The sequence below is a fragment of the Chiloscyllium plagiosum genome, unplaced genomic scaffold (assembly GCF_037043375.1).
Source record: "Chiloscyllium plagiosum isolate Xiang-an unplaced genomic scaffold, Cpla_swu_hap1 HiC_scaffold_17, whole genome shotgun sequence".
NCBI classification, from domain to species: Eukaryota; Metazoa; Chordata; class Chondrichthyes; order Orectolobiformes; family Hemiscylliidae; genus Chiloscyllium; species Chiloscyllium plagiosum.
The window spans coordinates 5,014,591-5,041,899 of NW_028270155.1; the positions used below are offsets into that span (position 1 = coordinate 5,014,591).

At 46.2% G+C, this 27,309-nt stretch overlaps 1 protein-coding gene across 1 annotated transcript in view; it reads right to left on the reverse strand.

Moving 5' to 3' along the window:
• Positions 1 to 27,309, reverse strand: part of LOC122558202 (cocaine esterase-like) — a 145,417-nt gene that overhangs the window by 67,063 nt on the left and 51,045 nt on the right. The window contains exons 15-25 of the mRNA XM_087995697.1: positions 27,167 to 27,308; positions 23,306 to 23,439; positions 21,092 to 21,245; positions 16,160 to 16,264; positions 14,747 to 14,854; positions 11,151 to 11,285; positions 9,914 to 9,988; positions 6,496 to 6,640; positions 3,906 to 4,055; positions 1,817 to 1,889; positions 665 to 816 (exon numbers count right to left, since the gene is read on the reverse strand). Of these exons, the coding sequence (XP_087851823.1) occupies positions 665 to 816; positions 1,817 to 1,889; positions 3,906 to 4,055; positions 6,496 to 6,640; positions 9,914 to 9,988; positions 11,151 to 11,285; positions 14,747 to 14,854; positions 16,160 to 16,264; positions 21,092 to 21,245; positions 23,306 to 23,439; positions 27,167 to 27,308 (1,373 nt within the window). The remainder of the gene's footprint in view (positions 1 to 664; positions 817 to 1,816; positions 1,890 to 3,905; positions 4,056 to 6,495; positions 6,641 to 9,913; positions 9,989 to 11,150; positions 11,286 to 14,746; positions 14,855 to 16,159; positions 16,265 to 21,091; positions 21,246 to 23,305; positions 23,440 to 27,166; position 27,309) is intronic.

A 27,309-nucleotide genomic window follows, 5' to 3' on the forward strand; every position in this document is an offset into this window, starting at 1 on the left:
AATGTTAAAACAGGGAAGGTTTGGTTAAAGCGACACAAGGCACTAGTCAGACCACAGCTGGTATACTATGAAAGGTTTCTGGTCCCTTATTCTGGGAGGATTGCCACTGGAGGCAATCCAGAGAAAGTTCACTCGGCTGATCCTGGGTTTAAAGGGACTGTCTTATGTGGACAGGTCGAGCAGGTTGGGCCTGCAATCATTGGAAATTAGAATAATAAGAGATGACCCAATTGAAACAGACAGGATTCTTAGGAGAATGGACAGGTTAGATACAGAGAGGGGCCTTTTCCTTGTGGGAGAGTCTAGGATGAGAAAGTAAAATCCCAGAACAAGGCGTCACACATTTAACAGAGGGATCAGGAGGAATTTCTTCTCTCAGAGGGGAGTGAATCTATGGAATTCTTTCCCACAGGGGGCTGTTGACACTTGCTCATTAATAAGTCTGAGTTGGACAGATTATTAATCAGGAAGGGATAAGGGTTATGGGGAAAGGGCAGGAAAGAGAGTTGATGATTATTAGATCAGCTGTGATCTCACTGACTGATGGAGCAGACCCGATGGGCTGAATGGCCTATTGCTGCTCCTATGGCTTATGGTAACAGCTGATTATGGGATTGTTAGAGCTCTGATCGCTGGTGGCCAGCAGCTTTGACATTCTGCTCACTCTTCTTTCTTTCTTGTTTCTGTAGCTCGAGGTGGAATTGGACGCGGTGTTCCTTCAGCTTGCTCCCGGCCTGTTGCTTCAGGTCCAGCTGCATGTATCCTTCATCATGATCATACAGTGGCCACAATACCAGCCCTTCCCCGTTGGGATTGCTGTAACCAAGACAATTTCACACATTACTGACATGGGACCCAGGATCGGTTTGGCCCATCAATCCAAGTCTTTAAGATGCCAGACAGGAAGCTATGCTACAACCCACCTCTCTGAACCCAGGCCAGCTGAAAGACCATTTTGACTAGTTCCACTCGCTTTCTATAGATTTCCCCTGCAATTTACTTCCCCTCCCTCTGTTAATCTCCTTCCCCTCTGCAAACTCCCTGTCAGGCTATGCATTCCACATGCTAGCCACTCAGAATCCCTGAATCCATCATGCCTGCCCCATCTCTCTGAATGAGCATCGCCCAGAGGACCATCTCCTGCTATCTCCCATAACCCTGTTCATTCTTCCTTGCCAAATAACCGTCCCTTTTGAAAGTGTCAGTTGAAGCTGCCTTCACCACACACACTCAGACAGTGAGTTCCAGATCCCAACCACTCGCTGGCTGAGAATTTGTCTGCATTTCATTTTTGCTTCTTTTATTCTTTAAATCTTGACGCTCTTGTTCTTGATTCTTTTACCAATGGGAACAGTTCCTCTCTCTTTAATCTGTCCGGATTTTGAACACCGTGATTAGATCTCCTCTCAGCTTTCTCTCTGTAAGCAGCACAATCCCAGCTGCTCCAGTCTATCCACATCATTGACATCCCTCATCCCATACTTCTACCCCCCCCACAGTTTAGAAGAATGAGAAATTATCCTTTGCAAGTATATAGGAGAAATGTTGTTCCTGAAATCATCATTACGTTACGATAAAAAGAAAATAATTGATTCAGGGTAATTTTTATGGAAACTAGTTTTAAATTCTAAATGTATTTAATTTGGACATGCCTTCACATCACTGAATTGCTAGTCAAGCAACAGAACCTTCACCAGATCCACCCTATTCAACTTCTTTGTAATGTTAAAGACCTCTAATGGGTCACCCCTTAGTCTTTTCTTTTCCAGAGAGTAGACCCCCAGCCTGTTCTGTGCCACACTGAGATACAACTTACCCTCTCTTTGCAAAGTTAGCCCAGTAGGACATCACTGTTCTGCTCAGAGCCAACTCCTCTTCGGTGACATTTACTGCAGGAGAGGTCACAACACACACAGGTAATTATTAGGAGATTAAACATGCTGCAGTTATCCAGCTCTGACAGAGAATCATCAACAAGAAATACCGACTCATTTTAAAATTCATTTCTGGGATGTGGGTCTGATTGGCGGGGTCAGCAGTTATTGCCCGTCCCTAGTTGCCCCTTGAGAAAGGGATGGCGAGCTGCCTTCTGGAACTGCGGCAGTCCCATTGCTGGAAATAGACCCACAATGTTGCTGCCCTCTCAATAGATGTTAAACTTTTACAGGATGTGGGTGTCACTGACCGGGCCAACACCTGTCCATCCCGAATTGCCCTTGAACTGAGTATCTTGTGAGGCCATTTCTGAGGGCTGTTAAAAGTCAACCATCTTGCTGTGGGTCTGGAGTCACATATTGGCCAGACCAGAGAAGGACATCAGATTTCATGAGTGAACAGATGGTCTCAATGTCATAACTATTGAGAATATCTTTCAATGTTCAGATTTTAATTTGATTAAGTACTGTGGTGGGATTTGAACCCTTGTCTGCAAAGCATTAGCCTGGGTCCCTCCTAGTCCAGTGATATCCTCACAATGACACCTTCTCAGTGACACTGAAATGTTGGGATATTGGTTGTGGTTACTGCAAATTTAAAATAAACATTAAAAATGCTCAAAATGATGCAGCAGTTCGGGCAGCATTGATGAAGGTAACCTTGACCTCAACCATTAATACCGTTTCTCTCCACAGGTGCTACTTAAAGTCAGGGAACAGCGACTTGTTTAAAAAAAACAGCAGGTGGCCACTCAGCCCTTCGAGCCAGTTCTGTCAGTCAATGAGATTGTGGCTGATTTGAATCGTAAGTCCATCCACCCACCTTGGCTTCTGTGCCCCCCTGCAGCAAAACTCCATCAATCTCAGATTGAATCCCCCGCCCCCCCCCCCCCCACTCACTGAGATTCAGCATCTAAAGGCAGTTCCACCCCTTGACCATCCTTTATTAACAAAATACAAGCTCCAAAGATATTCCATCCCATTCTGTTTCACTCAGTGATGTGTGCCTTGGGTAAGACACTGCTCCATTTGAGATAAATCAATCCCACCGACATTCTGATGAATCAATCCTATTTCCTTCCTGAAGATGATATGTCCTTTCTAAGGCACTGTTCCTGAAACTGGATAAAGTCACCCCCTGACCTGCTCCAGACAGGGTTTCGTATTGCTGCAGCAAAGCTCGCTCTCTGCCAGCTAGACCAGCCTTTTGCCTCAGCCTCTCCAAAAATGGATTTCTAGAAGAAATCCTCCATTTGGTTTGAAACTGCATTGCCACGCTCTAACCACTGTCAGATGGAATATGCAAGTTAAGCCTCCAGAAAGCAATATTCACTGTTCACAAATTTTCTGTGCTCAGTCAAAATGATGTGAATGAATGGTCATACCACTGAGTTTTAAATTATCCTTACCTGTAACCTCTTTGAACTTTTTCTCTTCTTTCTTCTGTGTATGCTTCTGTGCGTGTGCATGTGTTGTGACACGAATGCCCCCCAGTTCAAACACAGCAGGAACCATTTTTTAGTTTAACCCCCAAAGAAAGTTGCTGCAGGTTACTCAAAAATTGGACTTTACAAACTACTAAAACAAAAGACCTGGTCAAAGATTATGCAGCTTTTCTGCTGAGTTCAACAAACAGGTCACCATGATCCTTCATGAAAACAGCACTGACTGAAGAATGGTTATTGTCCTGAAATGTTAACACTGTCTCTCTCTCTCTCTCTCTCTGTTTCTCCACAGCTGCTGTTTCCTTAATATTTTAGTTTTTATTTCAGATTTCCAGCATGTGCAGTATTTTCATTTAGGACTTGCATTTCTTGTTGGAAGGTTTCTCCAGGGAATTACTGAACCACAGATGATGCTCGTTAAACCCTCTGCCTGGTGTCCGTGAGATTGGAGACCATACTCAGCTGGTCAAGCAGGACTTCAAAATGTAGCAAAATACACCTGGTAAAACCCAGGGGATATTCTCACCTAATACTTTAACATCGTTGTTCCAAAATGGAGCACCAAACACAAATCCAATATCATCTCCATGGTCGGACTTGACAAAGTCAGGCCGGATGTTTCCGTATACACTGGGTCTGTGCTGAAACTCGTACAGGAAGACTGTGTTCCCAGCATCTGCAAAGAGCAAACAGAGAGATCAATCTCTTAAATCATACTGAGAGGCTCAAGAAACTGAGACTGTTGTCCTGAGAGCAAAGATAAGTAACAGAGGAGTCTCTCTCTCTCTCTTTCAGGAGCAGGAACCTCAGTTGATAACCCCCCTCTCCCTAACATTGGTGTCACTGAGCTGGAGTCCCAAGTCTTCATTGGCCAATGCAGGTCCCACTGGAGTTAGGATTTAGAAACTGGGATAGGTTCCAGAAAGCTGGAAAGGGGCAGTCCCAACTCAGAATGGGTTTTACTCTGGGTCTGGGAGTCAGTGGAGGTGATTCAGTAGTGGACTGGATAGGGTTAATGCCCTGTACTGCCTTATCCTCTTTGATTTGAGGGGATTGGGGGGGTTGTGGTGGTGCTCAAGAAAAGGGCAATGGTAGGAAGTCAGAGTCAGGGTGTGCTGCTCCAACAACACACAATATGGTCATATCATCCAGGACAAAGCAGCCTGCTTGATCAGGAGCTCATCCACCACCTTTACCATTCACTCCCTTCACAATGATGCACTGGTGAAGCAGTGTACACCATCTACAAGAGTCACTGCAGTAACTCTCCAAATCTCCAATAACAGCACCTTCCCAACCTATGGCCTCTACAGAAGGACAGGGCAGCAGATACAAAGGAAACACCACCACCAGCAGTTTCCCTTCCAAACCACTCTCCACCCTGACCGGGAATTATATCACAGTTCCTACTGTGTTGCTGGGTCTTTATCCTAGAACTGCCTTCCTAACAGCACGGTGGGTCTCAGATACAGCATGTGGACTGCAATGGTTCAAGATAGCGGCTCACCACCACCTTCTCAAAAGATAATCAGGAATTGGGCAACAAATGGCGGCCAGCCAGTGACATCCCAGCCAGTGACATCCCAGCCAGTGATATCCCTGACAGTGACATCCCCGCCAGTGAAATCCCCGCCAGTGACATCCCCGCCAGTGATATAACCCGCCAGTGATATCCCCGCCAGTGACAATCCCGCCAGTGACATCCCAGCCAGTGACATCCCCACCAGTGACATCCCCGCCAGTGACATCCCAGCCAGTGACATCCCCACCAGTGACATCCCAGCCAGTGACATCCCAGCCAGTGACATAACCCCCGCCAGTGACATCCCCGCCGGTGACATCCCCACCAGTGACATCCCAGCCAGTGACATCCCAGCCAGTGACATAACCCCCGCCAGTGACATCCCCGCCGGTGACATCCCCACCAGTGACATCCCCACCAGTGACATCCCCACCAGTGACATCCCCGCCAGTGACATCCCCACCAGTGACATCCCCGCCAGTGACATCCCAGCCAGTGACATCCCCGCCGGTGACATCCCCGCCGGTGACATCCCCACCAGTGACATCCCCACCAGTGACATCCCCGCCAGTGACATCCCCGCCAGTGACATCCCAGCCAGTGACATCCCCGCCAGTGACATCCCAGCCAGTGACATCCCCGCCAGTGACATAACCCGCCAGTGACATAACCCGCCAGTGACATCCCCGCCAGTGACAATCCCGCCAGTGACATCCCAGCCAGTGACAACCCGCCGGTGACATCCCCGCCGGTGACATCCCAGCCAGTGACATCCCAGCCAGTGACATCCCTGCCAGTGACATCCCCGCCAGTGACAATCCCGCCAGTGACATCCCACCCAGTGACATCCCAGCCAGTGACATCCCCGCCAGTGACATCCCCGCCAGTGACATCCCCACAGTGCAATCCCCGCCAGTGACATCCCCGCCAGTGACATCCCAGCCAGTGACATCCCCACCAGTGCAATCCCCGCCAGTGACATCCCAGCCAGTGCAATCCCTGCCAGTGACATCTCCGCCAGTGACATCTCCCCCAGTGACATCCCCGCCAGTGACATCTCCGCCAGTGACATCCCAGCCAGTGACATCCCAGCCAGTGACATCCCCGCCAGTGACATCCCAGCCAGTGACATCCCCGCCAGTGACAATCCCGCCAGTGACATACCAGCCAGTGACATCCCAGCCAGTGACATCCCCGCCAGTGACATCCCCACCAGTGACATCCCCACCAGTGCAATCCCCGCCAGTGACATCCCAGCCAGTGACATCTCCGCCAGTGACATCCCCGCCAGTGACATCCCCGCCAGTGACATCCCAGCCAGTGACATGCCCACCAGTGACATCCCCGCCAGTGACATCCCAGCCAGTGAGATCCCCGCCAGTGACATCCCAGCCAGTGACATCCCAGCCAGTGACATCCCCGCCAGTGACATCCCCGCCAGTGACATCCCCGCCAGTGACATCCCAGCCAGTGACATCCCACCCAGTGACATCCCCATTCCACTATTGAAGAAAAATCAAGAGGAAGAGTTTGCAAATCAATAATGCGGAAAGGGGACGGGTGAGAAAGAGAAAGCTTTTCCTATATTCTGTACCTCGGTGAAATCTGGCAAATTCGATAGTGGGCATCAACATAATTACATCGCCCAACAGCTCAAGGTATAAATCTCGGATTCTGCTTTTGTCCTGTGTGTCACCCAAATACTCATCAATGGTCGTCTTCAGGAAATCTTTATTAATCTGTACATGAATGAGGAAATGTTAGACAGTGTACGTTGCTGTGGGGTGAATTCTATTCAATAAGCTTCACAAACACGAACTGGGGAAGTGCGGCATTCGCAGGCAGCAGGGAAAGAACACCCAGGGCCAGAAACCTGTTCCCTTTTGGATAGCTCTCCCTGACTCCACGCCAATGTCTGTAATGGGAGGAATGCTCTTTTAATCAATGCAGTTTTTAAATGGAGAATTTACCTTCCTGACAACCCCCTGCTTTCCAGTCTCGCTGCATAAATAAATACTTACCAGCAATCTTTCAATAAATCAATCTTAGTAAGGAACGAGCACTCCCAGCCCTACCGATATAGTCTTCTAACCAAGGAATTAGATATGAATATGTTTTTGTTGATGCGTTTACTTTCCTGTGATCTGTGTCGACTCTATTCACCCATCAGGTTTAAGAACTGATACCACTGGAGAACCTCAACCCCTTGCACTAGATTCAGTCAAATCTGCTACAGGAGGGATATTTCTACCTTGGAGAGGGTTCAGAAAAGATTTACCAGGAGATTCGAGAGTTTGGGTTATAAGGATCGACTGGATAGACTGGGTCTTTTTTACCAGAGCGGAGGAGGTTGAGGGGGTGACCTTACTGAGGTTTATAAAATTATGAGGGGCAGTGATTAAGTGAACAGCAAATGTTTATTTTTCCCCATGGGGGGTTCAAAACTAGGGGCATATTTTTAAAGTGAGAGTCTAAATATTTAAAAGGGACCTGAGGGATAACATTTACACACAGATGGGGGTTCATCTATGGAATAAGCTGACAGAGGAAGTGGTGGACGCAGGTACAGTTACATCATTTAAAATAAACATTTGGACAGATACATGGATAGAAAAGGTTTAGAGGGACATGGGCCAATGCGGAAAGGTGGGACTAGTTTAGCTTGGGAAACTTGGTCGGCATGGACTAGATTAGATTCCCCAGAGGGAAACAGGCCCTTTGGCCCAACAAGTCCACACCGACCCTCTGAAGAGTAACCCACCCAGACCCATTCCTCTACCCTATATTTACCCTTGACTAATGCGTCTAACACTATGGGCAATTTAGCATGGTAAATTCACCTGACCTGCACATCTTTTGGATTGTGGGAGGAAACCGGAACACCGAGAGGAAACCCACACAGACACGGGCAGATTGTGCAAACTCCACACAGTCTGTCGCCTGAGGTGAGAATTGAACCCGGGTCTCTGGCGCTGTGAGGCAGCAGTGCTAACCACTCTTACTGAGATATTTGGATCATCGATAGTCACAGGTGAGGTGCTGGAAGACTGGAGGTTGGCTAACGTGGTGCCACTGTTTAAGAAAGGTGGTAAGGACAAGCCAGGGAACTATAGACCAGTGAGCCTGACGTCAGTGGTGGGTAAGTTGTTGGAGGGAATCCTGAGGGACAGGATGTACATGTATTTGGAAAGGCAAGGACTGATTAGGGATAGTCAGCATGGCTTTGTGTGTGGGAAATCATGTGTTACAAACTTGATTGAGTTTTTTGAAGAAGTAACAAAGAGGATTGATGAGGGCAGAGTGATGGACGTGATCTATATGGACTTCAGCAAGGTGTTCGACAAGATTCCCCATGGGAGACTGGATAGCAATGTTAGATCTCATGGAATACAGGGAGAACTAGCCATTTGGATATAGAACGTAGAAGACAGAGGGTAGTGGTAGAGGGTTGTTTTTCAGACTAGAGGCCTATAACCAGTGGAGTGTCACAAGAATCAGTGCTGAGTCCACTACTTTTCACCATTTATATAAATAATTTGGATGTGACCTTAAGAGGTACAGTTAGTAAGTTTGCAGATGACACCAAAATTGGAGGTGTAGTGGACAGTGAAGAAGGCTATCTCAGATTACAATGGGATCTTGATCAGATGGGCCAATGGGCTGAAAAGTAGCAGATGGAGTTTAATTCAGGGGCAGTTTAAATGTGAGGTGCTGCATTTTGGGAAAGCAAAACTTAGCAGGACTTATACACTTAATGGGAAGGTCCTAGGGAGTGTTGCTGAACAAGAGACCTTGGAGTGCAGGTTCATAGCTCCTTGAAAGTGGAGTCGCAGGTAGATAGGATAGTGAAGAAGGTGTTTGGTATGCTTTCCTTTATTGGTCAGAGTAGTGAGTACAGGAGTTGGGAGGTCATGCTGCAGCTGTACAGGACATTGGTTAAACCACTGTTGGAATATTGCATGCAATTCTGGTCTCCTTCCAATCGGAAAGATGTTGTGAAAGATGAAAGGGTTCAGAAAAGATTTATAAGGATGTTGCCAGGGTTGGAGAATTTGAGCTATGGGGAGAAGTTGAATAGGCTGGGGATGCTTTCCCTGGAGCGTTGGAGGCTGAGGGTGACCTTATAGAGTTTTATAAGGTCATGAGGGACATGGATAGGATAAATAGACAAAGTTGTTTCACTGGTGTGCAGGAGTCTAGAACTAGAGTGCATAGGTTTAGGGTGAGAGGGGAAAGATACAAAAGAGACATAAGGGGCAACGTTTTCATTCAGAGGGTGGTACTTGTATGGAATGAGCTGCCGGAAGAATTGGAAGATTGCAACAATTGCAACATTTAAAAGGCATCTGGATGGGTATATGAATAGGAAGGGTTTGGTGGGATGTGGACCAGGTTCTGGCTGGGGGGACTAGATTGGGTTGGGATATCTTTGTCGGTATGGACCGAAGTTGTACATCTCTATGACTACAGAGAGAAAGAGGGAAAGAGACAGAGAGACAGAGAGAGAGACATGGAGAGAGAGACAGAGAGAGAAACAGAGAGACACAGACAGAGAGACAGACAGAGAGAGAGAGAGACAGAGAGAGAAAGAGAGAGAGAAACAGAATCTACTCTCATAGCAGTGCAGAGGCCTCTCTCCATCTACAGTAAAGTCCCAAATTGTTCACTTGCCCAGGAGGCAATCAGAGAGTTGTTACTGCGATTGGTCACATCTGCACAAAGCAGTTCAGCTACTCGTTGCCAGCTAAATCACTCTCCCCACATCCCAGTGCTGGGCCATCTTCTCTCCCCTCCCCCACGGCTTGTGAAGCAGCAGTGTAAACACAACTCACAATCAGCTCCTTGTTTTAAATAGTGCAGGAATTCCTTCCTCATTCCTTGGTTTTAAAACAGACCTTTACCTGTTTCCGCCCATAGTCACAATTCAAAAAGATTGCAGTTGACAACATAGAAATGGCTGGTTTCCAAATCTTGTCTAAAAGCCTAAAGGGCAGGACCAGTTGAGAACTCACCAGACTCATGTTCGTCAGGACAGACTCCATGGTCTCCCGGTCCATCCCCTCCTCCCAGCCGGGTGGACTCAACAGCTGAAGAGCACAATAGTTCAAATCAAACGTTACGTGTGCATCATCACTTTGCCTGAATAACAGCTGACTGTCACATTCAACTGGGGGAAGGGGGGTCAATGTGACAACCTCACCCCATGACGTGTGTCCTTCAGTACAGCATGAGCCAATCAGTTGAAATCAGAGTCTAATTAAACAGAGACTCTATGAATGAGAGCGAATGCAACTCATGATTAAAACGACAGCAATGTCTCCTGAATAAAGCAGGATTATTTCCCCACCAGAATATAAGTGGAGAATACCAGATAATACAAGTGAAAACATTAATCACAAATTCACCAATAACATAATCCTAGTAACATCCCTGGGGAGTGCGCTCTTTCAGGCAGGGTAGACGGGAGGTGGAATTAACAGGGAAATAAAACAACTAAATTCCACCCCACACTTGAGACAATCCATAGATGCAGCCTTTGTCACAATGAACTGTGCCATACGCTTGGAATGCACTAGGGGATAGGATTTCTAGTAGCAGCAGCTCAGAAAGGGGCTGATATCATATTGAGGGGATTTGTGGAGACAGAAACAGTGTTAACGTTTTCAAGTTGGTCATTTATCTGAACCATTAACCACGTATATCTCTCTCCACAGGCAGTTTTTAAAAAAAAATTCATTCAAGGGATGTGGACATCACTGGCTCGGCAGCATTTATGACCCATCCCTAATTGCCCCAGAGGGCAGTTAAGGATCAACTACATTGCTGTGGGCCTGGAGTCACATGTAGGCCAGACTAGAGAAGGGACAGTAGCACCTTTCCCTAAATGACATTTACAAGCCACGTGGGCTTCCCTTACAATCGACAATGGATTCATGGTCATCGTCAGAATCCTGATTCCAGATTTGTACTGAAATCAAATTCCATCATTGGCCGTGGCGGATTCGAACCCTGGTTCCCAGAACATTACCTGGTCTCTGGATTAACAGTCTGGCGATAATACCACTATTGGACACCAAATGGGAAAGGGGCCGGTGGGTGATGCACAGAAGGTGGGACTGAGCTCCAAAAATGGGAAAAAAATCAACATTGGAAGTGGAAGGGAGAAAATGTCCCTCATGCAGCTCCTGGGCCAGTCCGAGATCGACAGCCATCAACTCAGAGCCAATCAAAGGCTGACAGTAATCTCACCTTTGCCAATAACCAACCACATTCTTGATTGGTGATTCCCAGCAGGTATGGAACCGAGTTGATCTCTTTTCCCTCAACCAATTGTTCCACCTCTCTGTGCAAGAAGGCACCATCCACCACGACAGATAGAATTGCCTCATTAGGAAAGAATACATGATGTTTAACTGGAGATACCACCAATACCTTACATACTGTAACACTGTGCAAATACTCAAAGGATCCCCCAAATAGTCAGAGTCACAGCAAAGAATATTCAAGGCAAGTGGAAGAGACAACTGTCAATGTTCTGACTGATTTAATGTCCTCTAGATCAGGAAAACAGTTTCTTTTCATTCTTTAATGGGATTTCACATCAGTGACAGGGTCAGTATTTATCACCTCTTGCCTATCACTTATCTCTAGCTGCCTTTGAGAAGGTGATGGTGAGCTACCAATTTGAACCAAGCCAGTCCACGTGCTGTGGACAGACCCACAATGCTATTGGAGAGGGATCTTGTCTTTCCAGATAGTGGGGGGTTGAGGGTTTGGAATGTTCTGTCAAAGAAGTCTTGGTGAGTCCCTGTATTGTGTCTTGTAGATGGTACACACTGCTGTCAACGGTGGAAGGAGTTAACATTGAAGGTGGTGGATGGGTTACCAATCACACCATTCCTGAGATGGCAGGATTTTGTTATGCTGGGACCATAGATATTTGTTATTTACATCATTGATCTCGATGTGAATCTACAAGGCATGATTAATAAGTTTGTGGATGATACAAAATTAGGAGGTATTGTTGATAACGAGAAAGGTTATCAAAAATTACAGAGAGGTCTTGATCAGATCGGGAAGTGGGCTGAGGATTGGCAAATGGAATTCAATACAGACAAGCATGAGGTGTTGCAATTTGGGTCAAACCAAGGTAGGACTTATACAGTAATGGTAAAGTCCTGAGGAGTGTTGTGCAACAGAGAGACCTAGGAGTACAAGTACATAGTTCTTTGAAAGTAGCATCACACGTAGACAGGGTGGTGGTGAAGAAGGCATTTAACGTGCTGGCCTTCATCGGTCGGAGCATTGAGTATACGCTTTGGGATGTTATGTTACAGCTGTATGAGTCGTTGGTGAGGCCGCACTTGGAGTAATGTGTACAGTGTAGGTCACCCTGTTATAGGAAAGACCTAGTTAAACTGGAAAGAATGCAATGAAGATTTACAAGGATATTGCCAGGACTAGGAGGCCCGAGTTACAGGGAAACATTGGCCAGGTAAGGACTTTATTCCTTAGAATGTAGAAGAATGAGGGAAGACCTGACTGAGATATGTAAAATCATGAGGGGCATAGGTAGGATTAAAGCATATAGTCCTTTTCCCAGGGACGGGGAATTGAAAACTAGAGGGCATATGTTTAAAGTGGGAGGGGAAAGATTTAAAAAGGACCTGAGGGGCAACTTCTTCACACAGAGAGTGGTGCATGTATGGAATGGGATGCCAGAGAAAGTGGTTGAGGCAGTACAACAGCAGCATTTAAAAACATTTGGATAGGTACATGGATGGGGAGGTTAGAGGGATATGGACCAAATGCGGGCAATTTAAACTAGCTGAGTGGGCACCATGGTCAGCATGGACAAGTTTGGGTTGAAGGGCCCGTTTCCATATTGTATTACTCGATGACTGACATACGAAGAGGAATTGGATCAGTTAGGACTATATTCACTGGTGTTTAGAGGAGCCAGGGGTGAACTGACAGAAACCTACAAAATTCTCACAGGTCTAGACAGGGTAAACGCAAGAAGGATGATTCCAATGATGGAGAGTCCGGAACTATAGATCACAGTTAATGATATGGGGCAGACTACGTAGGACAGAGATATGGAGAAATGCAGAAAGTGAGGAGCCTGTGGAATTCATAGCCACAGAATGTGGTTGAGACCAAAATAATGAATGTTTTCAAGAAAGAGTCAGATACAGTTCATAGGGCTAAAGGGATCAAAGAGAATGGGGAGGAAGTAGGAACAGAGCATGGAGTTAGATGATTAGCCATGAACATAATGAAGGCTGGTGCAGGCTTAAGGGCCGAATGGCATACTCTTGCTCCTATTTTCTACAATTTTATGTAAAGCCACTGTCTTGCAACAATCAGAGAGAGGAGCAGCTCACAGTGGGAGCGTGGGTTGCTGGAGAGGTGGACAAACTGGGAGCGTAGAACTGAGCAAAGCACAAAGCAGCACCAGCGCCTTCTGCTGGTCACAAACACACACTGCTTACAGAGTGGGAGAAACAGCATCAGCACAAGCTGGGTGCACATGCTGAACTGTTTCTGGTGCTTGGCCAATCAGGGTTTGGCATTAACATTTGAAGAAAGAGCAGTGATCTTATTGAGAGAGTCTTTGACAGGATGTTTACTGAGAGGATACATGCTATTTGTTTTGTCACTTGCTGACTTTGTTTCTTTACTTCCACCTCAGCACTTAATAAGGTCCTAGATTTTCCCTGATCTCTCACTTCCAATCAGCAAATATTCTCAAGGAGAGAGAGGGTGGGAGCAGACAGAAGGCAAACTGAGGAGGTCACTGCAAAATGTCTGACACCAACAAACCAAATAATGCAGAGACCAGGATCTTCCTCCTGTGTCGTTTAGGATCCATGATTCAGCAACTAGGCCCCTGTTTCCACACTAAGATGAATATTTATGTCAGCACAAACAAAGAGAAGCACCGTAATGGAATGTGAACTCAACTTTAAACAAATTCTGTAATTAAGAGTCTAATGTCACTTGTTGGGAGACAGCCTCTCGGGAATCAAATGTGTCGTCTCCAAGGACATAAAGAGTAGGAGAGAAGACAAGAACAGGAGCATGGAGGCAACAGAAAGTTGGTTATAGGAGGAAGAGGGAGGAAGGTGAAGATTTCCACAGATTAGCAGGTGGTGAGAGTATTCCTGATGAAGGGCATTTGCCTGAAACGTCAATTTTCCTGCTCCTCGGATGCTGCCTGAACTGCTGTGCTCTTCCAGCACCACTAATCCAGAATCTGGTTTCCAGCTTCTGCAGTCATTGTTTTTACCCTGACGAGAGTGAACTGGCTGGATCGTTACTTGGCATAAACAATCAGATGACTCCTTATTGTCTACGTTACACTATTGCATAAGCTCTGCAAATTTAGGATGTGACAAGTGTTTTACTGTGAATTTAACAATTTAAAAAAATTCATTCACAATGTAAGCAGCACTGGCACATGCAGCATTTATTAACCATCCCTAATTACCCAGAGGGCAGGTACAAAGTAACCACATTGCAGTGGGCCTGGAGTCACATGTAGGCCAGACCAGGGAAAGGCAGCACATTTGATTCCTGAGAGATTCTCTCCCAACAAGTGACATTAGACTCTTAATTACAGAAATTGTTTAAAAGTTGAGTTCACATTCCATCACGGTAGGAGTGGAACCTGACTCCGCAGAACCTTACCTTAGTTTTCGGATTAATAGTCTAGTGATAATACAACCAAACCATCACAGCTTACCAACTGAGATTGAGAAGAGGATGTAGGGGATATACCGGAGAAACAGAAGTGAAAGTATCTACAATGTGAAAGAAGGAAGAATGAACTTGCACCATACCTCGGGAGGTTTCACAATGTTTGACAATTCCTCTTCAGACAGCTTCTTTAGACAATCAGCAATTTCCTGGGAGTCGCTAGTGTCACAGCCGGTGGCATTAGCGATAATCTGTACAGAGTTTCAATTAAGATCAACAGTTACTGAGTTTCATCAAGAGACCACTCTGTGACAATTGTATTCAATTCCTCAGATTCGAGGCCAGTGCTACTGGATTGTTAGCTGTATCCATGAGGGCCTGTCCCCATGATGTAGGACTCTATGATTGGCCAAGGTCTTTCTCCCCAGGGAGTGGGAGTCCAAAACTAGAGAACATCGATTTAAGGTGAGAGAGGAAAGAGATAAAAGGGACCTATTTGCACACAGAGGGTGGTGTACCTATGGAATAAACTGCCTGAGGAAGTGGTGGAGACTGGTACAATTACAGCATTTATAAAGCATCCAGATGGGTATATGAATAGGAATGGTTTGGAGGGTTATGGGCCAAATGCTGCAAATGGGACTAAAGCAGTTTAGGACAACTGGTCAGCATGGATGAGATGGACAGAAGGATCTGTTTCTGTGCTGTACATCTCTTGACTCTTTGACTGGGATTTCCAGGGATGGAAATGAGATCTCAGTTGTGCACCTGGAATAACAGGCTCACACTGATAGAGGCTGATTCAGTCACGGTTTGCAGAAGGGAACTGAATAATTATCTATAGATCAAAGATTTACAGGACTATGAGGAAAGAGTGGGTGAGTGGGTCCTTACAGGAAAAGCAGATATATGTAGAGCCGGCTGAATTAATCCCTTTGTATTCTAACCCTGGCTTGTCCAATGATGAGCCCACAGCTGGAACCCAGCCTCCTGTAGGTGTCCCCCCAGTTCGTGGGGCCCTGAGTTTAAATCACAGCTCAGTGCGAGGGAAATCTCCTGCAATGATCAGCTCTTCCAATCACAGGAAATCTCACTCCCACATTTGCTGCAGGGTCAATCCCAGGGGCATCTTATAGCATGAACGTGCAAAGGGATTCTAGGGATCTAGTACAATGTGAATCCACACAGCATGGATTTCATTGATCGATTACAGTCTGATGAATACATTCCTGGGACCCTGTATATTGTGCATGTGCAAAGTCTGAAATCCTCAGGATCTGTTACACAGTCAATCTACAGACAGCTGATGCTGGGCTTCTATTCTAGATCTGTTGCAGGCTGTGCTCAGATCTATCCTTCCCCAGTCGCTGTGTGTGACTGGCCACATGTAACAATGTCAAGGGGCTACAGACAAATCACCCACATTTGCCAAAATAAAATCCTGTTATTGCAATATTGTTTGGCTCCTTGGTGGTTATTTTTATAAAACATATCAAGTGAAAATGCCTCACCATGAAATGAAGAAAACACTTCTAATTTTAAAAGGAGTAACTCACCTTAGCTGTTGATTTCGGATCAGAATGAATTCCAATCTTGATTAAAGCAGTCCCACTTTCTGATATCGCTCTGTGAAACAGACCGGAGGACAAAGGGGAAACAAGCTGGAAAACAAGAAAGAGAACAGCTGTTAGCTTCGAGCCTTTCTAAAGGCCCCACTTCCCCGCTCACCTGTCCCAGTCTGGTAGAGGAATCTACTTGGATATTGGAGGCTTCAGCTGGAATACAGACTGTCCTACCTTATAGAGTCATACAGATGTACAGCATGGACACAGACCCTTCAGTTCACTAGTCCATGCCGACCAGATACCCCAATCCAATCTAGTCCCTCCTGCCAGCACCCGGCCCATATCCCTCCAAACCCTTCCTATTCATAGACCCATCCAAATGCCTTTTAAATGTTGCAATTGTACCAGCCTCCACCACTTCCTCTGGCAGCTCATTCCACACATGTACCACCCTCTATGTGAATAAGTTGCCCCATAGTTTTCTTTTATATCTTTCTCCTCTCACCCTATAGCTATGCCCTCTAGTTCTGGACTCCCCAACGCCAGGAAAGAGACTTTGTCTATTTATCCTATCCATATCCCTCATAATTTTACAAAATTATTGTCACCCTTCAGCCTCCGATGCTCCAGGGAAAACAGCCCCAGCCTATTCAACTCCCGATAGCTCAAACCCTCCAACCCTGGCAACATCCTTGTAAATCTTTGCTGAAACCTTTCAAGTTTAACAACATCTTTCCAATAGAAGGAAACCAGAATTGTACGCAATATTTCAACAGTGGCCTAACCAATGTCCTGTACAGCCGCAACATGACCTCCCAACTCCTGTACTCAATACTCTGACCAATAAAGGAAAGCATACCAAATGCCTTCTTCGCTATCCTATCTACCTGTGACTCCACTTTCAAGGAGCTATGAACCTGCACTCCAAGGTCTCTTTGTTCAGCAACATTCCCTAGGACCTTACCATTAAGTGTATAAGTCCTGCTAAGATTTGCTTTCCCAAAATGCAGCACCTCAGATTTATCTAAATTAAACTCCATCTGCCACTTCTCAGCCCATTGGCCCATCTGATCAAGATCCTGTTGTAATCTGAGGTAACCTTCTTCGCTGTCCACTACACCTCCAATTTTGGTGTCATCAGCAAACTTACTAACTGTACCTCTTATGCTCACATCCAAATCATTTATATAAATGACGAAAAATAGTTGATCTAATACCGATCCTTGTGGCACTCCACTGGTCACAGGCCTCCAGTCTGAAAAACAACCCTCCACCACCACCCTCTATCTTCTATCTTTGAGCCAGTTCTGTATCCAAATGGTTAGATCTCCCTGTATTCCATGAGATCTAACCTTGCTAACCAGTCTCCCATGGGGAACCTTGTCGAACACCTTACTGAAGTCCATATAGATCACCTGTGATAGGGTTAGGGTTAGGGTTAGGGTTAGGGTTAACCCTAACCTTAACCCTAACCCTATCGCAGGTGTCTCTTTGTTGGCTACGTAGAGCAGTCGATCTTCTGTAATTACACCGGCACCACTCCCCACCTCTTCCTCCGCTACATTGATTACTGCATTGGCGCCACCTCGTGCTCTCACGAGGAGGTTGAGCAATTCATCAACTGCACCAACACATTCCACCCTGACCTTAAATTTACCTGGACCATCTCTGACACCTCCCTCCCCTTCCTGGATCTCTCCATCTCCATTAATGACGACCGACTTGATACCAACATTTTTATCAAACCCACCAACTCTCACAGCTACCTGGATTACACCTCTTCCCACCCTACCTCCTGCAAAAATGCCACCCCGTATTCCTAATTCCTCACTTATCTCTCCAGCCTTCAGGTTCTCTGCTTGTAGCCCTGATGAAGGGCTTTTTCCCAAAACGTCAATTTTACTGCTCCTCGGATGCTGCCTGAACTGCTGTGCTCTTCCAGCACCACTAATCCAGAATCCATATCGATCACACCTACCACTCTGCCCTCATCAATCCTCTTTGTTACTTCCTCAAAAAACTCAATCAAGTTTGTAACACATGATTTCCCACGCACAAAGCCATGTTGACTATTCCTAATCTGTCCTTGCCTTTCCGAATATATGTACCTGATATAGGATTCAGACTCAGGTCCCTGAAGAAAAAGAGTTTAATGGAATATTAAATGAATTGGAGTTCAAGAGTGAGCCAGTGAATGTTTCAGCTGTACAGAGTCCTGGCAGATTCCAGCTGGAATATTATGAAGCACATCTTGGGCAAACACTACTCATCTTTAAGGCAGTATTGAAAATATTCACCAGAATCATGGCAGGGGATTATACAGAGTGAGGACAGGCTGCAGAAAAATGACTTGTATTTCATAGAGTCCCGACAGTGTGGAAGCAAGCCATTCAGCCCATTGAGTCCACACCAACCCTCTGAAGCCCATTCCATCCCTCACCGTATAATCCTGCATTAGTTATGGCTAACCCACACAGCTTTGGACTATGAGAGGAAACCCACGCAGACACAGGGAGAATGTGCAAACTCCACACAGACAGTCACGCAAGGGTGGAATTAAATCTGGATCCCTGGCGCTGTGAGACAGCTGTATTTATTGCAGTTTAGCAGATCAATGGACAATGTAATGGAGGTGTATGAAATAATATAAGGACTTGATAGGATAGTGAAGGTATTTCCTCTGAAGAACAGACAGAAACAGACTTAAATGACAGGAAATACAAACTTTCTTTCTCCACAGATGCTGCCAGAACTGATGAGTTTCTTGGTTTTTATTACAGATTTCCAACATCCGCAGTATTTGATTGGTTTACTAAGTTCAACATCTCTTAGTTCCTGTTTATTGTCAGCAGGTTATAATACCTGGCCTTCCTCAGGCACCTTTACTGCAGAGAGAGAAAGAGTCTGAATGTCCTTTTCCAGGTATCTGCAGGTCCTCCCCTTCTGCTGTAAACCTCAACATTACTCACCGCAGTTACTGTATCGACAACTCATTTGTTTCGTGTGAAAATCTAAAATGAGAGCTTGGTTACTGGGCCGAGATGTCAGGAGAAACTCCTTCACACCGATTGGAAAGTCATGTTGTGAAACTTGAAAGGATTCAGAAAAGATTTACGAGGATGTTGCCAGGGTTGGAGGGTTGGAGCTACAGGGAGAGGCTGAATAGACTGGGGCTGTTTTACCTGAGTGTCAGAGGCTGAGGGGAGACTCATAGAGGTTTATAAAATCATGATGGGCACGGATAGAATAAATAGACAAAGTCTTTTCCCTGGGGTGGGGAGTCCAGAACTGAGGGCATAAGTTTAAGGTGAGTGGGGAAAGATATAAAAGAGACCTAAGGGGCAACTTTTTCACCCAGAGGCTGGTACATGTATGGAATGAGTTGCTGGACGAAGTGGTGGGGGCTGGTACAATTGCAGCATTTAAAAGGCATTTAGATGGATATATGAATAGGAAGGGTTTGGAGAGTTATGAGCGGAGTACTGGAAAATGGGAGTAGATTAGGTTAGGATATCTTGCTGGCATGGATGAGTTGGACTGAAGGGTGGGGTTCCGTGCTGTACATCTCTATGACTCCAGAAATAGGAGGCAATGCCTCAGGGTTCAGACAGGAGGGTGGAGTGGGCTAATCTTTACACCAGAAACTAATTTAAGACCAAAGCTAGGCCTGCGGTGTGAGGCCTTTGTGTTTGTTAAAAAGTACTCACATAAATACTCAGGACTCTATAATGGGGACAAAGAAATTAAGACAGATAGTGAAACGTTTTCCATCTCCATGATCCCCTTTTCTGCAAAAGGGGATCATGGAGATGGAAAACATTTCACTATTCCTTATGGGACACAACTGTCACTGGATGGGCCCAGCATTTATTACCCATCCTTAGTTGTCCCCTTGAGAAGGTGGGAGTGAGCTGCCTTCTTGAACTGCTGCAGTCCATGTGCTGTAGGTGGACCACAATGCTCTAAGGGAGGGAATTTCAGGAGATGGACCCAGTGACAGTGAAGGTACGGTGATATATTCCAAGTCAGAATGGAGAGCGGCTTAGAGGGGAACTTGCAAGGGGTGATGTTCCTGTGTATCTGCTGCCTTTGCCATTCTAGATGGAATGTGGTCATGGGTTTGGAAGGTGCTGTCTGAGGACCTTTGGTGAGTTTCTGTAGTGCATCTTATAGACAGTACACACTGCTGTTACTGAGTGTCAGGGATGAAGGGAGTGAGTGTTTGTGGATGTGGTGCCATTCAAGTGAGCTGCTTTGTCCTGGATGGTGGCCAGCTTCTTGAGTGTTGTTGAAGCAACACCCATCCAGGCAAGTGGGCTGTATTCCATCATACCCCTGACTTGTGCCTTGTCGATGGTGGACAGGCTTTGGGGAGTCAGGAGGTGAGTCACTCGCTGCAGGATTCCGAGCTCAGACCTGGGACATATCCCTGGCAATGTCCAGACCAGTCCAAATTGGCCAGTCTGCTCTGGGAATTAGGTTTGCCAGTTAACTGCTCTTGCTTAACTCCACCAATGATGTCCCAACCAATCAGCACCCTGTTCCATGGTATACAGAGCAGCGTGCTGAAAGAGTTGGGAGAATTGGGAACTCACTGCTACGGAGAATGGTCAAGGTGAATAACATTGATGTGTTTAACAGGGAACAAACGAGAGAAAACAATCAAATCTGTTGTTGGCATGAGGGTGAAGAGGGGCAGGGAGAAACCGGTCAGGAACAGTTGGGCTGAATGGCCTGTTCCTGTTACACTGAGCAAACGGTCACTTCATATTCTCCTGCGAGGATGAAGGGAAATGTCTCGTGTTGGGACAGACTGGTTTCACAGGCTCTTCAGCTCAACCAAGAGCACATAACATTAAACTGTGGAAATATTCACTAAAACACTTCAGACTGAAGGAGGAAGAATAAAGACCAATCACGTACATGGTATGAAACGCTCATTCCACCGGCAGATTCTCCAAATATGGTCACCAGACCTGGGTCACCTCCGAAGTTCTCAATGTTTTCCTGGACCCACTTCAGTGCTGCAACTTGATCCAACATGCCCCAGTTTCCTGGCAGATGCTCATCCCCTGTGCTGAAGACAGAACATCAGGCAGATATTGCTGTGTGTGACACTTATAACAGCAACAACAACCTGCATTTATAAAACATCAGCAACATCGGAAATCATCCCAAGGCACTTCACTGGAGCTTTATCAAACAATGTTTGATACGGAGCCAAACCTTGGTCAATGAGATTGATTTTACCGAAGCATTTTAATGGAGAGGAAGGTGAGGAGATTGAGAGGGGAATCTTAGAACGCCCAAACTTAGGGCCCAGGCAACTGAAGGCACAGCCGATGTGAAAATCAGGAACACACAGAAGGCCAGAGTTAGAGGAACCCGGATCTTGGACAGATATAGGACTGGAGGGGATTACAGAGATTGGGAAATCATAGAATCCTCGACAGTGTGGAAAGAGGTTGTTCAGCCCATCAAGTCTGCACCGCCCTCCAAGCAGCATCCCACTTAAACCCAGAGCCGTCCCTATCCCTGTAAACCCGCATTTCTCATGGACAATCCACCTAACCTACAGACCTTCAGGCTTGCGGGAGGAAACTGGAGCACCCAGCGGAAACCCATGCAGGCATTGGGAGAATGTGCAAACTCCATACAGACAGTCTCCTGAGGATAGGATCGAACCTGGGACCCTGGCGCAGTGAGGCAGCAGTGTTAACCACTGAGCCACAGTGGTTGAGGGCCTGGAGGGAACTGAAAACAAGGTTGAGAATTTTACATGTGAGCCTGGCTTTACCAGGAGCCAGCGTCGGTCAGTGAGTACAGAGGGAGATGGGTAAACAGGAGTGAGCAAGGAGCAGTGTTTTTGATCATCTCGTGCTGACCAACAGGGGTCAGCTTGAGGTCATTCAGGACAGCACTGAACTAATGGAGTGTGGCGGGGGAAACAAAAGGATAAGTACTGAGAGGCTGTTTCCTGTGGCTGAAAACTATGGCAGTGTGTCAGCGTGGGGCGGGGGTGATCAGGGATGAAATGTCTTCAACTAAAGGGCTGTGAATATTTGGAAATTCTTTACCCGAAATAGTTATGGATGCTGCATCATTGGATATAGTTAAGTTTGGGACTTAGGACACCATTTATAATTTAGACTGAGCGTTGATCATACATGGTAGCCTAATTCCAGGCTCTAACCTACATTTACTTTGGATAATGTATGTTCATCAAGCCTACATGCCCATGTGGACTCTCAGTGTGCTCCAGAGATTCTTATATTTCAATGTGCTTCTTCCAGTATTCTTTGCAGTGTGTTTGAACCCTGCCCACACTGTGATATTTATACCAAGTGATGGGCAGCTCTGTGACGTCACAGCATGATTGCTCCAGGGTCTAAACATCCTCACACAAAGACAGAGATCCAGACTCCCACTACGCTTAGGATGAAACCAATTCGTCTCCTCACTTTCCTTCTCCCCCTCCTGCCAGTCGCATCTTAAACCTGTCTTCCAGGTACTGACCTCTCTGGGAAGGAACTAGATCTTTCTGACTGGCTCGGACCTTGTTTCTAATTTTATACTCTGCAGTTGAATATCACTCTCGCCTTCTCTATTTCAAAGCAAACAACTCCAGCCCATGTAATCTTGCCTCATCTTCCAAACTAACAACACGAGCGTTAGCTCTTCAGCCCATTGAACCTGCTCCATTCTACGAACGATCTGCTGGGTCATCTTCTCTTGCCTGTCCTGTTCCCCGAATCCCCCGTGATACCAAGGATCACTCTTTGTCAATCTCAAAAGGCATCAATGACACATTGTCCGCAGCTTTCTAGGACAGAGAATTTCCAAAGATTCGCACCATTTCACTGCACCTCAGTCTGAAATGCTCATTCCCCCAACCCCTCCACCCAACTCATCCTGAGACTGTCCACCATCAAGATTGCCAAGCCTGGGGAAACAACACCTAAACTGTTCTTGACTTAATGTCTCTTTGACCAATTTGTCGGGAACCCATAATTCAACATGCCATCAAACCACACAATGAGGGAGCCTGGATTAGGCTAATGGCTTTGGTTCAGATATAATGAATCAAAGAGGCCTCTCAGCTGCAGTCAATGTTTCAGATTGTCTCTTTGTATTTACCTGATAAATCCGAGAATTCCCAGCCGATACTGGATCACCACCACGACCACATCCTCATAAGCTGCAAGTGGTGATCCATCGTAGACAGATGCACTTCCTATCATGAATCCACCACCATGGATCCAGACCATAACCTGACAGATAGAACAGGATCTGGTTAGAATATCAGAAGTGCTCACTGGGATCTGGTGGGAATCCAGCTGCTGGGTGATTGGACTGAGGGAGCTGTGTTGGATTCAGGTCTTGGTTGCTACTGAAAGACAGTCTTCTCACGATGACAACTCAAATGGATCCTTTCAATTAAAAAACTGCTCTTTACAATTTAATCGACTGTGATCAGATAAATCAGCCGGTAGAAATACAGCCATAGAGTCATACAGCAAGGAAACAGGCCCTTCGATCCAACTCAGAACAGTAATGATGTTGGACAAGGAGTGAGGAGGTACTACCCTCTGTTACACTCTGATCGAATGTCAGGAAATTTGATTTTCAAAACAAGTGAACAATAATTGGAATAAAGTCAAAACCACAGGAATTTAGGAGAGACTGAGAACAAGGAAGCACAGATTTAAGGTGATCTGCAAAGGAAACGATGGGGCCAGGAACAAGTGGTTCAGGGTCTGGAATGCACTGTCTGAGAGTGTCGGGTAGGCAGGTCCACTCGAGTGGGATCTGGATCATTATGTGAGAAGGAAACGGTTTCAGGGCAAGAGGGGACTGAGAGGACAGTGGCACGAGATGACTTGTTCCTGTATGGAAGCCATTTGGCCCATTGCAAATGGTTGATATGAAAACAAACAGCGATCCAATGCTCTGCCCACTGATGGTTCTCTCTGTGAGATCTTCCAACTTCCTCAGTTTTAAATATTTCACCAATTTTCCCTTAAGCACTTTAATGCTGACAGCACCAACAGCACCCGCGTCCTCGGTCTAGCTTCCCAAGTTCCTATGCCCCTGTGTGTCAAGACTTTTCTCCTAAACTCTGTCACTCTGAGAATTATTTTCATTGAAGGCACTTCCCCAATCAGTCTCTCCCTGATCTCTCTATGGTGCAACCTCACAGCTTTCACTCCCACAGGAGGAACATTCCCAGTCACTCAAGACTCTCTGAATGATGACTGATTCACATCTCTGGTGTCAGTTTGACTGATCCAAGCTGTTGTATCCCTCCCTCAGGCACAATGACACGATTTGTACATGAAGCTGGATTGAAGGATGACCTGTCATCTGGTCCCAAAACTGTGAATAAGACCCTGAGACCGAAACAGTGACTTGATCTCTTTGTTAGAAACACTACACACACTTAAAATTATTATTCCTTTGGTACATTATCTGCTAATCCTATTGTTCTTCGGTTTGGTCCTTCTCATCTCCACTTTCCCTCATGTCATCACTCATGTGCACCTTTTATATGGTTGAAAGTTTCAGTTTAGTTCTCGTCTTTCATGACTGTTGAGTTTTCAGTGACTCATTTCATCACACAGCAGTGAACTATTTCTCTGCTAAGTTATTTTGAGCTTGGTCCCTCCTTATCTGAGTAAACTTTGCCTTTTCAAAGTCCAAATCACACTTTGTTATTTGTGATCAGGCATGGTGTCTAATTGTTGCTCCTTTACCCTCAGCATATTACTATTGGATGAGGGACCCTTGTGATGCAGTACTAGTGTCCCAAACTCTTCAAGTCCCAAGTTCAAGTCCCACCTATTCTAGAGCTTTGTAATCACATCTCCAAACTGAGTGATTGCACAATATTGATTCTTGTTGGATTACACAACTACCACAACGGTCAGAGGTGGATGCAGGAGGAACCTTTATTCATCCAGCAATTCCTGTGTTCCTGAGCTGACAATCTACTACAATCCTGAGCGAATGCAGCTTTGTTGAAGATGCACTTTCAGTTCTGCTTGTTCCAGATGGGCCAGAAATGTGGGAGACACAATTGAAAGAGCAAATGGAGAAGTCCCCACTCAATCAACCACTCAGTAATTCCATTTCTGTTTATGGGATCTTACTCTGCACAAAACCAATGGCTACATTTGACGATAAGTTACCAGCAATTGCACCTCAAGGTTTATATAGAAATATCAACAAGTAATCAGGGTAAGCCTGCCTTGTTTAAAATGTAAACAAAACTTGGCAGTTAACTATCACTCATCATTAACCAGTACATTCTGCATTGCAAAATCTCCAGCAATCTTCTTCAGCACTCTCATTTATTGCCCATCCCTAATTGCCCAGAGGGCAGTTTAGAGTCAGAGTCAATCACATTGCTGTGGGTCTGGAGACACATGTGGGCCAGACAAGGTAATGTCAGCAGTTTCCTTCCCTAAAGGACATAAGTCAACCAGATGGGTTTTTCCCAACAATTGACAGTGGACTCACGATCAGCTTACTTCCAGATTTTACCCAGTTCAAATTACACCATCGGCCAGGACAGGATTCAAAGCCGGGTTCCCAGAAGATTACCTGGGTCTCCTGATTAACAGTCCAGCAATTAATACCACAGGATCATTGCCTCTCCGTCTGTTTTAATATTTTGAGCTGAAGAATAACTGTTACCCCCAGAATGACCTCCCAGCTCTTGTTCAACACAGTCAGATACTTTACATCTCTGTGAGTGAGGGGTGTGGGCTCAATACAGCACAGCGACAGGCCATCAAATGAAGCAGTCCCAACAGTGCAGCACTCCCTCAGCACTGCACTAGTGCATCAGCCTGAATGCATCTTCAACTGTCTGAAGTGGGACTTGAACCGACAACCATCTGATTCAGAGGTGAGAACGCAGGCACTGAGCCACAGCTGACACCATCACCACAAGAAATGGGAATGTTGACTGATTCCTCTCCTGAAAATGTGTTGCTGGAAAAGTGCAGCAGATCAGGCAGCATCCAAGGAACAGGAGAATCGACGTTTCGGGCATAAGCCCTTGTTCAGGATTGAGGAAAGTGTGTCCAGCAGGCTAAGATAAAAGGTAGGGAGGAGGGACTTGGGGGTGGGGCATTGGAAATGCGATAGGTGGAAGGAGGTCAAGGTGAGGGTGATAGGCTGGAGTGGGGTGTGGGGGAGAAGTCAGGAAGAAGATTGCAGGTTAGGAAGGCTGTGCCGAGTTCGAGGGATTTGACTGAGACAAGGTGGGGGGAGGGGAAATGAGGAAACTGGAGAAATCTGAGTTCATCCCTTGTGGTTGGAGGGTTCCTAGGCGGAAGATGAGGCGCTCTTCCTCCAACCGTCGTGTTACTATGGTCTGGCGATAGAGGAGTCCAAGGACCTGCATGTCCTTGGTGGAGTGGGAGGGGGAGTTGAAGTATTGAGCCACGGGGTGGTTGGGTTGGTTAGTCCGGGTGTCCCAGAGGTGTTCTCTGAAACGTTCCGGAAGTAGGCGGCCTGTCTCCCCAATATAGAGGAGGCCACATCGGGTGCAGCGGATGCAGTAAATGATGTGTGTGGAGGTGCAGGTGAATTTGTGGCGGATATGGAAGTGTCCCTTGGGGCCTTGGAGGGAAGTAAGGGGGGAGGTGTGGGCGCAAGTTTTGCATTTCTTGCGGTTGCAGGGGAAGGTGCCGGGAGTGGAGGATGGGTTGGTGGGGGGTGTGGACCTGACGAGGGAGTCACGGAGGGAGTGGTCTTTTCAGAACGCTCTCCTTCCTAATGAAATAACACTGAGGCCATACACAGTGATAGCTGAGACCAGGTAACTCTCACTGGTCGGGCTTGATTCAGGGACACCTGCAGTAAGTGGTGAGCATCACCCCCAATTCTGTCAGTCTGGGGAACTAGATGCTCTGAGACCTATGACCTTCCCAGCTGGTCACAGGTTGTCGTTATGGGCCAGGGAAGAATTAACGCCAACAGTTTACTCACAGGAAGTCTCTTGTTCTTGTCTTTTGGCGCGACAGGTGTGTGCACATTCAGGTACAAACAATCCTCACTTGACTTATTGGAAGCAAAACCAAATGTAATCAGTTTCTTCAAAGCCTCCAGTACAGATTCATCTTGTAGACATC